The following is a 16019-nucleotide window of genomic DNA, read 5'->3' on the forward strand; positions in this document are numbered from 1 at the left end:
TTGGAGGCCCCTGGGCAAGCTATAAGCTTTTCCAACTAGGGTTGTAGCTTGGCAAGTAATAATAATAATAATAATAATAATAATAATAATAATAATAATATTAATAATAATAATAATATAGGAGATATTATTTTAAAGTTTGTTCTAAAAATATTTGATTTTTCCTTGTTTCCTTTCCTCACTGGGCTGTTTTCCCTGTTGGAGCCCATGGCTTATAGCATCCTGCTTTTCCAACTAGGGTTGTAGCTTAGCAAGTCATAATAATAATAATAATAATAATAATAATAATAATAACAATAATAATAATGGCACCATAGGAGAGAAAAAAAAATCCATTTTATGCCATCAAATGTAAGATACCTTGTTCTTCAAGTTCTCGTTCTTGTTCTATGTAATGTCTGCGAACCAGTTTCCGCCAACGCTATAATCAGGAATTCTCGTCACCGCGGTTTTGTGCTTGAAGCTTCTAAAACATCGAAGGGTTCGAATTTTAACGGTAAAGGAACCAACGGCCCAAACGCATAATGAAATCAAGTTTTTTTTAAGAGTTCATTGCTCTCTCTCTCTCTCTCTCTCTCTCTCTCTCTCTCTCTCTCTCTCTCTCTCTCTCTCTCTCTCTCTCTCTCTCAGTACACCTGTTTCAACTGTTTTCACCTATAAAGGTTTAAAGCCCACTCATGACTGACAGAGGCAAGGGACAGGGACCTTGCCCTATCAAGCAGGACAATGCCCTAGAGACTGACCATATATACATATGATCAGTGCCCAAGCCCCCCCCCCCCTCTCCACCCAAGCTAGGACCAAGGAGGACCAGGTAATGCCTGCTGATGACTCAGCAGATAGACCTATAGGCTCCCCCAAACCCCCCATCCTCAGCTCACAAGGATGGTGAGGTTACAGTGACCAAAGAAACGAACGAGTTTGAGCGGGACTCGAACCCCTGTCTGGCGTACACCAGTCAGGAACGTTACCACCCACCACAATCACAACCCTCTGGAGGGGATAATTCCAGTACTATAAATACTAAGAATTGGTCTTAAGTGCTGCCTTGTAGTGTCTGCAACCATTGCCTGGTCTTCCTTGGTCTTAGCTTGGGTGAAGAGGGGGTTTGAGATCTGATCATATGTACAGTATATATGGCCAGTCTCTATGGCACTGTCACTGTCCCTTGCCTCTGCCATTCATGAGCGACCAGCAATTACCCAGAGAGACAAGGTCGCTTATCGTCAACCCTGTTTATCTGAGGTTATCAAGAAGCTGACGTCAAATGGAATATTGAATATACATTGTATAATTTCAATTTCATTGTGAGTCTTATGATGTAATATGTAATACAACAAATAAAATAAATTTTCCTTTATTTTATATACATTATATATAAATATATATTTTTTTCCTTTCCTCACTGGGCTGTTTTTCCTGTTAGAGACCCTGGGCTTATATCATCCTAGATTTTCCAACTAGGGTTATAGTCTAACAAGTAATTATATATATATATATATATATATATATATATATATATATAATATATATATATATATATATATATATATATAGTTCCAAGGTGTTATCACCTTAACTATTTTTGGTGGTCAATTAGTCTGGTGAAATATTGTTTTCTTGGGTCCGCAAAAGTAAATTCTGCATCGGATTTTTATTTTAATTAATTTTGTTTCATTACTAGATAATTTGTTTATGTAATCTCAATATTTCCATAATATTTCTTATAGCATCATTTGGAGGACTGACTTTTAGTCTAAGAGCTCCCATCTATATGCAAGCTCTAGACAATTTTATCATTATTTTGTATCAAATGCCATTGTTTTGGTGGCCTGGTGGTAGCGTCCTTGCCTGGTGATTGCCAGAAAGGGGTTCGAGTCACCGCTCAAACTCGTTAGTTCCTTAGGTCGCTGCAACCTCACCATCCTTATGAGCTAAGGGGGTTTGAGGGAGCCTGTAGGTCTATCTGGTGAGTCATCAGCAGCCATTACCTGGCCCTCCTTGGTCCTAGCTTTGGTGGAGATGGGGCTTTGGCACTGATCAAATGCTTTTTTGTTGACCAGGCGGACATGAGTCTTTTTAAAGTTTATTTATGACATATTTGTTTTTGATGTTGTTAATAGTTTATATATGACATATCTGTTTTGACGTTGTTACTTTTTTTTTAGAATGATTTATTGTTAATTTGTTCTCTTCATTTATTTATTTCCTTATTTCCTTTCCTCACTGGGCTATTTTTCCCTGTTGGAGCCCCTGGGCTTATGGCATCTTGCTTTTCCAACTAGGGTTGTAGCTTGGCTAGTAATAATAATAATAATAATATGGTCAGTCTCCAGGGCATTGTTCTGCTTGATAGGGCAATATTACATGTCTCTGCCATTCATGAGTGGCCTTTTAAACCTTTAAACCTTCATGACTTTAAAATATGCGTTTTGCCACACATAATATCTCACGACGAATTCCTTCTCTCCCCACAGCCACTTCGCCCATCGGAAGAGATCCAGCTGGTGGAATTTCAGCGTCGAAAGACCCGAGTGAAGGAGGTCTGCACAGCGTGGGGCGCGTACACAACCAAGGCCAAGTTTCTCAAAATCGCCCAAAAGCCCAGCTCCGACGTGAGCAAGGCGAACGACGAGCTCATAAAAGATCGCAAGGAGCTTTCGCAGTCGCAGCTGGAGAGAATATGGCAGCTAAGCAAAAGGTGAGATGAAGGAATTTAATAGTTTTAGCAGTAGCCCTTCAGCTAAGCAAAAGGTGAGATGAAGGAATTCAATATTTTTAGCAGTAGCCCTTCAGCTAAGCAAAAGGTGAGATGAAGGAATTCAATATTTTTAGCAGTAGCCCTTCAGCTAAGCAAAAGGTGAGATGAAGGAATTTAATATTTTTAGCAGTAGCCCTTCAGCTAAGCAAAAGGTGAGATAAAGGAGTTTAATTTTTTTAGCAGTAGCCCTTCAGCTAAGCAAAAGGTGAGATGAAGGAATTCAATATTTTTAGCAGTAGCCCTTCAGCTAAGCAAAAGGTGAGATAAAGGAGTTTAATTTTTTTAGCAGTAGCCCTTCAGCTAAGCAAAAGGTGAGATGAAGGAATTTAATATTTTTAGCAGTAGCCCTTCAGCTAAGCAAAAGGGGAGATGAAGGAATTCGATATTTTTAGCAGTAGCCCTTCAGCTAAGCAAAAGGTGAGATGAAGGAATTCAATATTTTTAGCAGTGGCCCTTCAGCTAAGCAAAAGGTGAGATGAAGGCATTCAATATTTTTAGCAGTGGCCCTTCAGCTAAGCAAAAGGTGAGATGAAGGCATTCAATATTTTTAGCAGTGGCCCTTCAGCTAAGCAAAAGGTGAGATGAAGGAATTCAATATTTTTAGCAGTAGCCCTTCAGCTAAGCAAAAGGTGAGATGAAGGAATTCAATATTTTTAGCAGTAGCCCTTCAGCTAAGCAAAAGGTGAGATGAAGGAATTTAATATTTTTAGCAGTAGCCCTTCAGCTAAGCAAAAGGTGAGATGAAGGCATTCAATATTTTTAGCAGTGGCCCTTCAGCTAAGCAAAAGGTGAGATGAAGGCATTCAATATTTTTAGCAGTGGCCCTTCAGCTAAGCAAAAGGTGAGATGAAGGAATTCAATATTTTTAGCAGTAGCCCTTCAGCTAAGCAAAAGGTGAGATGAAGGAATTCAATATTTTTAGCAGTAGCCCTTCAGCTAAGCAAAAGGTGAGATGAAGGAATTTAATATTTTTAGCAGTAGCCCTTCAGCTAAGCAAAAGGTGAGATGGACTTTAATATTTTTAGCAGTAGCCCTTCAGCTAAGCAAAAGGTGAGATAAAGGAATTCAATATTTTTAGCAGTAGCCCTTCAGCTAAGCAAAAGTTGAGAAATGCATTTTTTTTTAGCAGTAGCCCTTCATACCTTACTTCCTTTCACCTTCAATTTCTTTTACACGTAGTTGTCTAGCTTTACGAGACAGGTCCCTCATTGTAATGCCTTTCAAGTTACAATAGATATTAAACATATTTTGGTCATTTGTCCTGTTTTTAATCTTCAGAGGAGGACACACTTTACTCCAGGACAAACCTTCAAGAGATATACTGGGGGGAAATTGTAATACCCTGAACTTGAAAAAATTCATACAGAGTATTGGTTTATATCACACACTTTAATGAATTTTATTAATTTATTTTTCTTATCTGTTAACCCCTTCATATTTTGCATTTAGATGTAATTGTATGAAAGTTATGTGATTAGTTTTATAAGTTAAAATGAGACCAAATGTGAGAGTACAGATATGATTAATTTGTATTGTATAGTGCTGAATGGCCTTTGATGTCCCAGTGCTTGGCTTAAGGCCTAAACTTTATATTCAATTCAAGAGCTTAGAAGTGTAATTTGTCTGCCTAAATTGTTCTACAATACTTATCACCATAAACTTTACTTATGGTAATATAATTGGGCTCTGGAAATCAAATCGCCTTAAATTACATATAAGAATCAGACTATATATCGGTTTAGTGAGATCTGTGTTCCTCTATGGACACGAGTCATGGTATTACAATGAAACAATCTCCAATAGATTTAGTAGATTTGAGAACAAAGCCATCAGAAGGATATTGGGAGTTAAATGGCAAATCCCTCAGAAGGACATCGGGAGTTAAATGGCAGGACAGGTGTAGAAATGAAACTATAAGAGAGGTGACTCGAGTGCCATGTGCAGATGAGATCATGATGAGGGGTAGATGGAGATGGTTTGGGCATACTCTTCGCAATCCCCAATAGAGATTAGTTCACCAAACGCTCAGTTGAGGACTATGAAGTGCGAAGTAGGAGATGATGAATGGAGAAGTATTGAATTAAAAGCTCCAGGTAGAGACGACTGGCACAATTCAACCGAGGCCCTTTGCGTCAATAGGCGTAGGAGGAGATGATGATGATGAATGTAATTGGGAATTTATAAACATGAAGTAATCCCAAGACACTCGGATGTAATTAAATTGTTTTTTAGAAGTTCAAGAACAATTTTCCTCCTACTTTTCATCATTGAAATTAAAAGACCAGGTTTTTTCTTGTGCAGGGTTATAGTATTATTATTATTATATTATTAGCTAAGCTACAACCCTAGTTGGAAAAGCAGGATGCTATAGGCCCTAGGGCTCCAACAGGGAAAAATAGCCCTGTGACAAACGGGAACAAGGAAATAAACTACAAGAGAAGTAATTAAGAATTGAAATAAAATTTCTCAAGAACAGTAACAGCATTAAAATAGATCTCTCATATATAGTACAGTATATATATATATATATATATATATATATATATATATATATATATATATATATATATATATATTTATATATATAAAAAAAACAAGAGGAAGAGAAATAGGATAGAAGTGTGCTTGAGAGTACACTCAAGCAAGAGAACTCTACCCCAAGGATGTGGAATACCATGGTGCAGAGGCTATGGCATTACCCAAGACTAGAGAATGATGGTTTGAATTTGGAGTCTCCTAGAAGAGCTGCTTACCATAGCTGAGTCAATTCTACCCTTACCAAAAGGAAATTAGCCACTGAACAATTATTGTGCAGTAATTAACACCTTAAGCAAAGAAGAATTGTTTGATAATCTCAGTGTTGTCGGGTGTATGAGGACAGAAATGTTGAAAGAATATGCCAGACTATTATCTTGTTTATGTATACAGTAGATAATGGGGAAAATGAGCCGTAACCAAAGAGAGGGATCTAGTGTAGTACTGTCTGTCCAGTCAAAGGACCCAATAACTCTCCATCGGTAGTATCTCAACGCGGGCTGGTGTCCTGGCCAACCAACTACCTATAAATGTGAAATAAATTCTTAGCACTTTTTCTTGTTTCCCAACTCTGCTTTTATCCAGTCTTAACTGAGAACTATGATTTTTTTATCAAAGAATTTTCCTGATAGTGCAGAGCAATTATTTTAAAATTTTTCAACACAAATAAAAGTAATGGATAAGCTGTCAAGTACTGTAGGTTACTTTATGGTGGCCTAGCCTATCGGAAGCCTCCCTTCCTGGCGATGTGATGGACTGGAGATTTGAATCCCACTCAAACTCGATAGTTTAAGGTAGTGTCTGTAACCTCACCCTCCTTTTGGGGGAGCCTATAGTTCTACCTGCTGAGTCATCAGCAGCCATTGCCTGGGCTTCCCTGGTTCTAGCTTCAGTACTGATTGTTCTCTTTAAAATGCTAAAAAGTGAACCTATATTACAGTATTTAGGAAAAGCACCTTTGAAAAAACGGGACCTATACTTATTTATGGCTTTTACATCAGCAGCCATTGCCTGGCCCTCCCTGGTTCAAGCTTGGATACTGATTGTTTACTTTAAAATGCTAAACAGTGAACCTATATTACAGTATTTAGATAAAGCAATATTACAGTATTTAGGTAAAGCACTTTTGAAAAAATTGGACCTATACTTATTTATGGCTTTTACATCAGTAGCCATTGCCTGGCCCTCCCTGGTTCTAGCTTCAGTGCTGATTGTTTTCTTTTAAAATGCTAAAAAGTGAACCAATATTACAGTATTTAGGTAAAGCACCTTATAAAAAGTGGACCTATTCTTATGGCTTTTACAAAGTGTCTCAATATCCTTCGGGTGTATAAAGTAGTAAGCCTTCTTGGATATTGTGGTGCAGTGAAGAAACACTTGTGAATCTCTTCACAAAATAGCCACAAATTATATTTGGAAATATTGAGTCTTGTTGCAGTATATTGCAGTATCCTGTGTGATATATAAATTTCTTTCATTATTATCTGTTTGAAACCCAAAATATGGAATGCAATCATAGTTATGGTAAAATATAAATATTTGTCAACACTTCCATACCTAAAGACTAGCAATTTTTTATATGCTCCAGGGAAAAAATTATTTATTCAAAACCTTTATAATTTTTGTAGTCAAAATATTGCAGTATGCTGTGTGAGATATAAATTTCTTTCATTATTATCTGTTGTCTGTGAAACCAAAAAATTGTTAGCATGCATAATTATGTTAAGATGTAAATATTTGTTAATACTTTCATACCTGTAATTTATTTTTTACTGAATATACTCCAGGCAAAAAATTTCTTCAAAACCTTGCTTTATATTTTTGTAGTCAAAATTCATAACCATATGAATATATTGCAGTATCCTGTGTGGGATATAGATTTCTTTGATTATTGTGTTTTTGAAAACCATAATATTAAATGCATGCTTAATTATGGTATAATGTAAATATTTGTCAACACTTTCATACCTAAAGGCTTGTAATTTTTTTAAATACTACAGGCAAAAAATTTTCTTCAAAACCTTGCTTTATAATTTTTGTAGTCAAAATTCACAAGTAAATGAAAAGTACATTGATTTCAGGACGACGTTCCATCAAATGGTCGTGGATCGGGTGCATTCTTTAACTTGGTGTAAGGTTCCAAAGGCAGCTAGTACCAGTTGGCTCCATGCTTTCCTTGAGGTAATGTCCCATCATATTTTTTATTATTTCAGTTTATGCATCGAGTAATATTTCAATAAGACGATCATTAAATTGTCATTACCTTATGGGATATTTCAATTTTATTTACTACTGTAGAAAATTGTTTATTTTTACAGTTTTGCAAAAAATTTTATTTAAGTGGTCTTGTTAAACTACTTTAGATGAATTTTGTCTAGTAATAATTTAATCTGTCATTACCTTATGAGATATTTCAACTTTATCTACTACTGTAGAAAATAGTTTTTTTTCAGTTTTGTAAAAATGTTACTTAAGTGGTCATGTTAAAGTACTTAAGATGAATTTTGCCTAATAATAATCTATATAATACATTATCTAACCGAAACTGAATTTTGTCTAGTAATAATTTATATAATCCATCATCTAACTGAAAAGAAACTTTATGAATGTAGTCAACATTAGTTTTTCCTTCTAGTTGGCAGGTGTAAATGACGTCGCCTCGAAAGACATGGCAGGAAAGCACGCCCTGTTACGAGAGAAATACCCGTTATTAACAAACTCCTTGTTGAAGCGAATAATGCCTACTTCCATGAAATTCATGGTAAGTTCCATTTGTTGATGGTGATTAGCGTTCAAATATTAGATTTAATTCAATTCACTGATGATGCAAAAATATTTTTGTACAGAAAGCTTTTCAAACTTAAGAGAGGAGAAAACTACTGTACTGTATATGAAACGATTTTAAATAGTATTGCTTATGAAAAAATATACATACTATAGTGCATTTCTTTTAGCAAGTCATATTTGCACCGACTCGCAGCGGTGCCCTTTTAGCTCGGAAAAGTTTCCTGATCGGTGATTGGTTGGACAAGATAATTCTAACCAATCAGCGACCAGGAAACTTTTCCGAGCTAAAAGGGCACCGTTGCAAGTCAGTGCAAATATGACTCGCTAAAAGAAATGGACTATAGTTCTTTAAGGCCGGTTTACACGGTGATAGTTTACTGGCATCAGCAAACTATCCCCTTGAAAAGGGAAAGTGTCCTCGTGCAAACGCTTCCTATCCTGGAAAGTTTGTTTGCCGCTAGGTACTGGTACCAGTGAACTATCCACGTGTAGACTGGCGTTTAGTCTCCTGTGTAGTGGAAAAAGGAACTAAAAAGAAGTTTATACTCAAAAGCTACTTGTAAAAAGACTTAGTTTTGCTCATTTCCATAAAACCCTATTCAACCATGCGTGCATACTTTCAGGTTGTACGCCATCCCTTTGAAAGAGTCTTATCAGCATACAGGGACAAATTAGAGGACTCTGAAAGAGATCTGAAGGACAGGTGAGTAATATCTTTAACCCTTTTACCCCCAATGGATGTACTGGTACGTTTCACAAAACTCATCCCTTTACCCCCATGGACGTACTGGTACGTTTCACAAAACTCATCCCTTTACCCCCATGGACGTACTGGTACGTTTCACAAAACTCATCCCTTTACCCCCAGTGGACGTACTGGTACGTTTCACAAAACTCATCCCTTTACCCCCATGGACGTACTGGTACGTTTCACAAAACTCATCCCTTTACCCCCATGGACGTACTGGTACGTTTCACAAAACTCATCCCTTTACCCCCATGGACGTACTGGTACGTTTCACAAAACTCATCCCTTTACCCCCATGGACGTACTGGTACGTTTCACAAAACTCATCCCTTTACCCCCAGTGGACGTACTGGTACGTTTCACAAAACTCATCCCTTTACCCCCATGGACGTACTGGTACGTTTCACAAAACTCATCCCTTTACCCCCAGTGGACGTACTGGTACGTTTCACAAAACATGTTATTTTTATTAGTAAAATAAATTTTTGAATATACTTACCCGATAATCATGTAGCTGTCAACTCCGTTGCCCGACAGAATTCTATGGAGGGATACGCCAGCTATCACAATACTAGAAGGGGGTGTATTTACCAGCGCCACCTGTGGCCAGGTACTCAAGTACTTCTTGTTGACACCTCCTCAATTATTCCTCGGTCCACTGGTTCTCTATGGGGAGGAAGGGAGGGTCGATTAAATCATGATTATCGGGTAAGTATATTCAAAAATTTATTTTACTAATAAAAATAACATTTTTCAATATTAAACTTACCCGATAATCATGTAGCTGATTCACACCCAGGGGGGTGGGTGAAAAACCAGTGTACAAGACTAAAGGATAGCTAAGTATCCCGTATTTCATATAATCAGTTATCCACAATAACAATGAAATAATAAGTACCTGGTAAGGAAGTCGACTTGAACCGTTACTCTGCCTTTAATAAGATCGTCTTCCTTACTGAGCGCAGCGTTCCTCTTGGGAGGCTGAATCAACTCAAAGGTGCTAAAGTATACAGGGCTGCAACCCATACTAAAGGACCTCATCACAACCTTTAACCTCGGCGCTTCTCAAGAAAGAATTGACCACCCGCCAAATCAACAAGGATGTGGAAGGCTTCTTAGCCGACCGTACAACCCATAAAAAGTATTCAAGAGAAAGGTTAAAAGGTTATGGGATTATGGAAATGTAGTGGCTGAGCCCTCGCCTACTACTGCATTCGTTGCTACGAATGGTCCCAGGGTGTAGCAGTACTCGTAAAGAGACTGGACATCTTTGAGATAGAATGATGCGAACACTGACTTGCTTCTCCAATAGGTTGCATCCATAACACTCTGCAGAGAATGGTTCTGTTTGAAGGCCACTGAAGTAGCCACAGCTCCCACTTCATGTGTCCTTACCTTCAGCAAAGCAAGGTCTTCTTCCTTCAGACGAGAATGTGTTTCTCTAATCAGAAGCCTGAATAGTAAGAAACTGAGTTCTTAGAACTTGGAAAAGAAGGTTTCTTGATAGCACACTATAAGGCTTCTGATTGTCCTTGTAAAGGTTAAGACCTTTTTAGATAGTACCTAAGAGCTCTAACTGGGCAAAGTACTCTTTTCAGATCATTCCCCACCAAGTTGGACAGGCTTGGGATCTCGAACGACTTAGGCCAAGGACGTGAAGGAAGCTCGTTTAGCAAAAACCGAGCTGCAAGGAACATGTAGCCGTTTCAGATGTGAAAACAATGATCCTGCTGAAGGCGTGGATCTCACTTACTCTTTTAGCTGTTGTCAAGCACACGAGGAAAAGAGTTTTTAATGTGAGGTCCTAAAAAGAGGCTGATTGGAGAGGTTCAAATCTTGATGACATAAGGAACCTTAGGACCACGTCTAGATTCCAGCCTGGAGTGGACAACCGACGTTCCTTTGAGGTCTCAAAAGACCTAGAGAGGTCCTGTAGATCTTTGTTGGTGGAAAGATCCAAGCCTCTGTGGCGGAAAACCGCTGCCAACATACTTCTGTAACCCTTGATCGTAGGAGCTGAAAGGGATCTTACTTTCCTTAGATATAACAGGAAGTCAGCAATCTGGGTTACAGTGGTACTGGTTGAGGAAACTGCATTGGTCTTGTACCAGCTACGGAAGACTTCCCCTTGAGACTGATAGATTCTGAGAGTGGATGTTCTCCTAGCTTTGACAATCGCTCTGGCTGCCTCCTTCGAAAAGCCCCTAGCTCTTGAGAGTCTTTCTAAAGTCTGAAGGCAGTCAGACGAAGAGCGTGGAGGATTGGGTGTACCTTCTTTACGTGAGGTAGACTTAGAAGGTTCACTCCTAGAGGAAGAGTCCTGGGAATGTCGACCAGCCATTGCAGTACCTCTAAGAACCATTCTCTCGCGGACCAGAGCGGAGCCAACCAACGTCAGCCGTGTCCCTTAGTGAGAGGAGAACTTCTGAAGTACTCTGTTGACAATCTTGAACGGCGGGAATGCATACAGGTCGAGATGGAACCAATCCAGCAGAAAAGCATCCACGTGAACTGCTGCTGGGTCTGGAATCGGAGAACAATACAACAGGAGTCTCTAGGTTATCGAGGTAGTGAACAGATCTATGGATGGCTGACCCCACAGGGCCCAAAGTCTGTTGCAAACATTCTTGAGAAGGGTCCACTCTGTGGGGATGACCTGACCCTTCCGTCTGAGGTGATCTGCCATGACATTCATACCGCCCTGAATGAACCTCGTTACCAGTTAGCTTTCGATCTAAAGACCAGATGAGTAGGTCCCTTGCGATCTAGAACAACTTCCACGAAAGAGTCCCTCCCTGCTTGAAGATGTAAGCCAGGGCTGTGGTGTTGTCAGAGTCCACCTCCACCACCTTGTTAAGCTGGAGGGACTTGAAGTTTATCAAGGCCAGAATAACCGCCAACAACTTCTTGCAAATGATGTGAAGTGTCCTTTGCTCCTGATTCCATGTTCCCGAGCATTCTTGTCCGTCCAAAGTCGCACCCCAGCCCGTGTCTGATGCGTCCGAGAGGAGACGGCGGTCGTGTTTCTGAACAGCCAAAGGTAGCCTTCCTTGAGAAGAAAGCTGTTCTTACACCACGCGAGAGAAGACCTCCTCTCTTCGGAAACAGGAACTGAGACCGTCTCTAGCGTCATGTCCTTTATCCAGTGAGCAGCTAGATGATACTGAAGGGAGGGGAGGTGGAGTCTCCCTAACACGATGAACAGGGCCAGCGATGAAAGTGTCCCTGTTAGACTCATCCACTACCTGACTGAGCATCGGTTCCTTCTCAGCATGCTCTGGATGCATTCTAGGGCTTGGAAGATCCTTGGGGCCGACGGAAAAGTCCGAAAAGCTCGACTCTGAAGATCCATACCCAAGGAGACAATGGTCTGGGATGGAACGAGCTGAGACTCCTCAAAATTGACCAGGAGGCCCAGTTCCTTGGTCAGATCCATAGTCCATTTGAAAATCTCCAGACAGCGACGACTTGTGGGAGCTCTTAAAAGCCAGTCGTCTGACGGAGCCGGACACAAGATCATGATACTGCTGCACAGTCTGTGAACTGTCAATCATGGGCAAGCGAGGAAGTACAGTGACAACCCGAATCTGTCTAGACTGTCTGGGTCGTACAGACAACTCCTTAACGGGTTGCTGAGGTTGCCGCACTGCGTCACAACAAGTCACTTCTGTTGGTTGTTGAACGTCTTCCCCGTGACACATTGACTCCGTAAACAAAAAATCCTCTAACAAGGACTAAGCTTGGACTGCATGTCATGCAACACAGCTCAAGGTCTATGGGAGCAGGTGTGGTAACAGACGGGATTAGCGACTGAAGTGGAACCATAACCTTCCCTGGAAGCATGTTATGCTTAAATAAAAGTCCATAAGAGGTTATGCAGCTAAAGGCTCCCTCCAAATGACAGAGTCCTCAAGGGAATATCAGAAGGAGGGAGAAAAGAACTTTCTCATCTACAGGGACCTTATCCTAGAAAAGCTAAGTTCTCTGAGTGAGGGTTCACTGGTGCAAAAGCAGCAGACTAGAAGGCAACGTTATGAAACTGCTTGACAGTCTAGTGAGTTGGCAACAACCCAAGATGTGTGACTGAGAAGCATGCGGTAAGGTATGCAGAGCATGATGTATGCAGAGTATGCTGTATGCAGAGCATGCTGTATGTAGAGCATGTTGTATGCAGAGCATGCTGAATGCAGAGCATGCTGTATGCAGAGCATGTTGTATGCAGAGCATGCTGAATGCAGAGCATGCTGTATGCTGAGCATGTAGTAAGCAGAGCCTGCTGTAAGCAGAGCCTGCTGTAAGGAAAGCAGAGCGTGTGCATGGCGTTTAACATTTCTCAGAAATTCCATGACCAGTGCTAGAGTGCTTTATGCATGCTTGCATGGGGTTTAAAAATCAACATAATGTTTACCTTACATTCATAACTCATGATTCATATTTTTGCCATGGTTTGAAAATGGAGGTAAGGTATGCTGAACAGCAGAGTCAGAACGAGCTGGAACAACAATAGTTGTGGTTTCCTCTTCAAGACTCTGTTGAGGGAACACCTGAGGCTCAGTCTGCAAAGGCTGAATAAAAGACAAGCAGAAGGAAGGCGCATGGGTGGAGGAGGCTGACTCCTAGCATGAGTGGTTGAACCCAAGGGTTGCGCTTGCTGAGCGGTTGGCGGAAGCGGAGTAGCAAGTTCCAGTTCCTGTGGTGTGAGCGGAGCGCGATGAGGAAGAGGCTGCGCAGAACAAGGTAAATGTCTCGCAAGCTGAGGCTCCTGAGGCGCAAGGCTAAGGTGTTGTGGTGCTTGCCTTGTGGAGGGTTGAGCTCGCTGCAGCGAGAGCTGAGGAGACTGACTCATGGACGGGAGAGGTTGTTGTACCTCAACCGAGTGTTGCATCACTGGTGGAGCAGCAAGTGGAGGCGGAGGAAGAGAGGTATAATCCTCCTGATCCCATTGTAAAGGTTGCCTTAAGGAAGGCGGAGGCTGAACACCACTGGGAACAGCAAACTCAGCACGTGGCTCAACATCGTACGCCTGGCAGGTGGTACTGCGATCAGGCGGAGCGAGCGTAGGCGGAGGGAGTGTAGGCGGAGGCGGAGGAGCAACACTCTCAGCCCGACACTCACGCATCAAGTCCGAAAGCTGTGCTTGCATGGACTGTAGTAGAGTCCACAACATCGTACGCCTGGCAGGTGGTACTGCGATCAGGCGGAGCGAGTGTAGGCGGAGGGAGTGTAGGCGGAGGCGGAGGAGCAACACTCTCAGCCCGACACTCACGCATCAAGTCCGAAAGCTGTGCTTGCATGGACTGTAGTAGAGTCCACAACATCGTACGCCTGGCAGGTGGTACTGCGATCAGGCGGAGCGAGCATAGGCGGAGGGAGTGTAGGCGGAGGCGGAGGCGCAACACTCTCAGCCCGACACTCACGCATCAAGTCCGAAAGCAGTGCTTGCATGGACTGTAGTAGAGTCCACTTGGGGTCGGCAGAAACTACAGTAGGCTGAGGTAAAGCCTTAACAGTCGAGCTCTGTTGTGGCAGAACCTTACTCCTCTTAGGCGGAGTGCATTCAACTGATGACTGAGGAGAGTCAGAGCTAACCCAATGACTGTGAACTCTAACTTCGTACGTCTGGCATAGGTCTGGACTTTACGTTTAAAAGGTCTTGAGACCTGAGACCAGCGTTTTCTCCCCTAAATTTCTTCTGCAGACGAGCAAAATAAGGGCTCAATCGTCTGCGGGTGGGAGTGACGGTCTCGGTAAGACACGCCCACAACCACCGAGGATACTTCTGTGCGCCGATCAAGGCCTGCTGAACCCTTCTGCCCTTCGACATTGCTTCTCCCCTGGGCTTGGGAGCTTGCAAGAGGTCCCGGACTGGGAGGACGACTGGCGCGCACAAAAGTACCCTCACGCACAACACTGACATACTTTGCGCTAATCACTTATCACTTTGATTTCTGTTTGCACTTATTTCACTGAACTCGAAACTTTAAGTGGTTTGTACCTGAAACACGCAATTCTATCCTTTCTCAAAAGTTAGTAATTGCGAAAACAGAATTACAATGTAACAGAAAAATCTAATGAAAGATAATTCAGTGGCTGGAAAGAGACTAAACACTAGATCACTCTAGAAACGTTTAGTTTCTTCCCCTAAAGAGACTAGGGAGAAGAGCAAAAACGATAACGACGTTACTCGTACGCCTGGCAGGCTTGAATGAAAACGTTTATCCTCTTTCTCCCTACGTCTCTATCTCTCTCTCTCTCTCTCTCTCTTGACTTAGAACCTGAGAGAAGAGCCCAATCATATATATCGTTAAAACATATTATTGTTAAAGGAAAAAACTGAAAAGTTCCTTTATTAGGATCAAAACCATTAAGTTAAGAAAGAATGAACAAAACGCTAGACACGGTTACTCTTACTGCAACGTGAAACCGTGAACATTCTTACTCTATCGTAACGATAGAGTGCAATTTGAACGTTCTGAACGTCAACAACTGCAGAGACAAAACAAAACGTTAGTTCAACTTTGAAAACAGTACGAGACTATCAAAGAAATTCTTTCAAACGCTGTGGCGGAAATAGCATAATATGTTAACAGGTAAAACCGAAATGACGGGCTCAATGTTAATTAACTTCGGTACCAAGAAAAGACCGCCTACTATTAGGAAGGTCGAATATAAACAAATATAAAAATTAATTTTAATAAGTTTATAATAAAAGGAAGTTAATCGAAGAGGCCTATAAGAGGCGGAGAGATATAAAATAAATCTATAACTTTTGTTAAGCAAAATTAAGAAAGAGAGTCTATACTCTCTTAGACACCAACACTTCCGTCTAAGGGAAGGGTCGGCCATTGAAAAGTGAACGAGAGTTCATACTCTCTTCGTCACCATAATTAATCAAATTAATTCCAAAAGCTAACTATGCTAATATAGAAGTTTCCCTAGTAAAGCGACAGCCGAAATCAAAGAGAAATACTTCACCAAAGTCGTGAAAATACTCCAAGAACATAAGCGTATCCCAGAACGTCTTGCCGGAAGCACGACAGAGGAATAATTGAGGAGGTGTCAACAAGAAGTACTTGAGTACCTGGCCACAGGTGGCGCTGGTAAATACACCCCCTTCTAGTATTGTGATAGCTGGCGTATCCCTCCATAGAATTCTGTCGGGCAACGGAGTTGACAGCTACATGATTA

At 41.1% G+C, this 16019-nt stretch overlaps 1 protein-coding gene across 2 annotated transcripts in view; it reads left to right on the plus strand.

Annotated features, from left to right (window-relative positions):
- Window positions 1-16019, plus strand: part of LOC137652512 (carbohydrate sulfotransferase 11-like) — an 88832-nt gene that overhangs the window by 68952 nt on the left and 3861 nt on the right. For both annotated transcript variants that reach the window (XM_068385959.1, XM_068385960.1), the window contains exons 3-6: window positions 2478-2701; window positions 7378-7477; window positions 7932-8057; window positions 8707-8786. In XM_068385959.1, coding sequence (XP_068242060.1) covers window positions 2478-2701; window positions 7378-7477; window positions 7932-8057; window positions 8707-8786 — 530 coding nt within the window. The remainder of the gene's footprint in view (window positions 1-2477; window positions 2702-7377; window positions 7478-7931; window positions 8058-8706; window positions 8787-16019) is intronic.

Source organism: Palaemon carinicauda, chromosome 13 (assembly GCF_036898095.1).
Source record: "Palaemon carinicauda isolate YSFRI2023 chromosome 13, ASM3689809v2, whole genome shotgun sequence".
In the NCBI taxonomy this organism is placed as follows: Eukaryota; Metazoa; Arthropoda; class Malacostraca; order Decapoda; family Palaemonidae; genus Palaemon; species Palaemon carinicauda.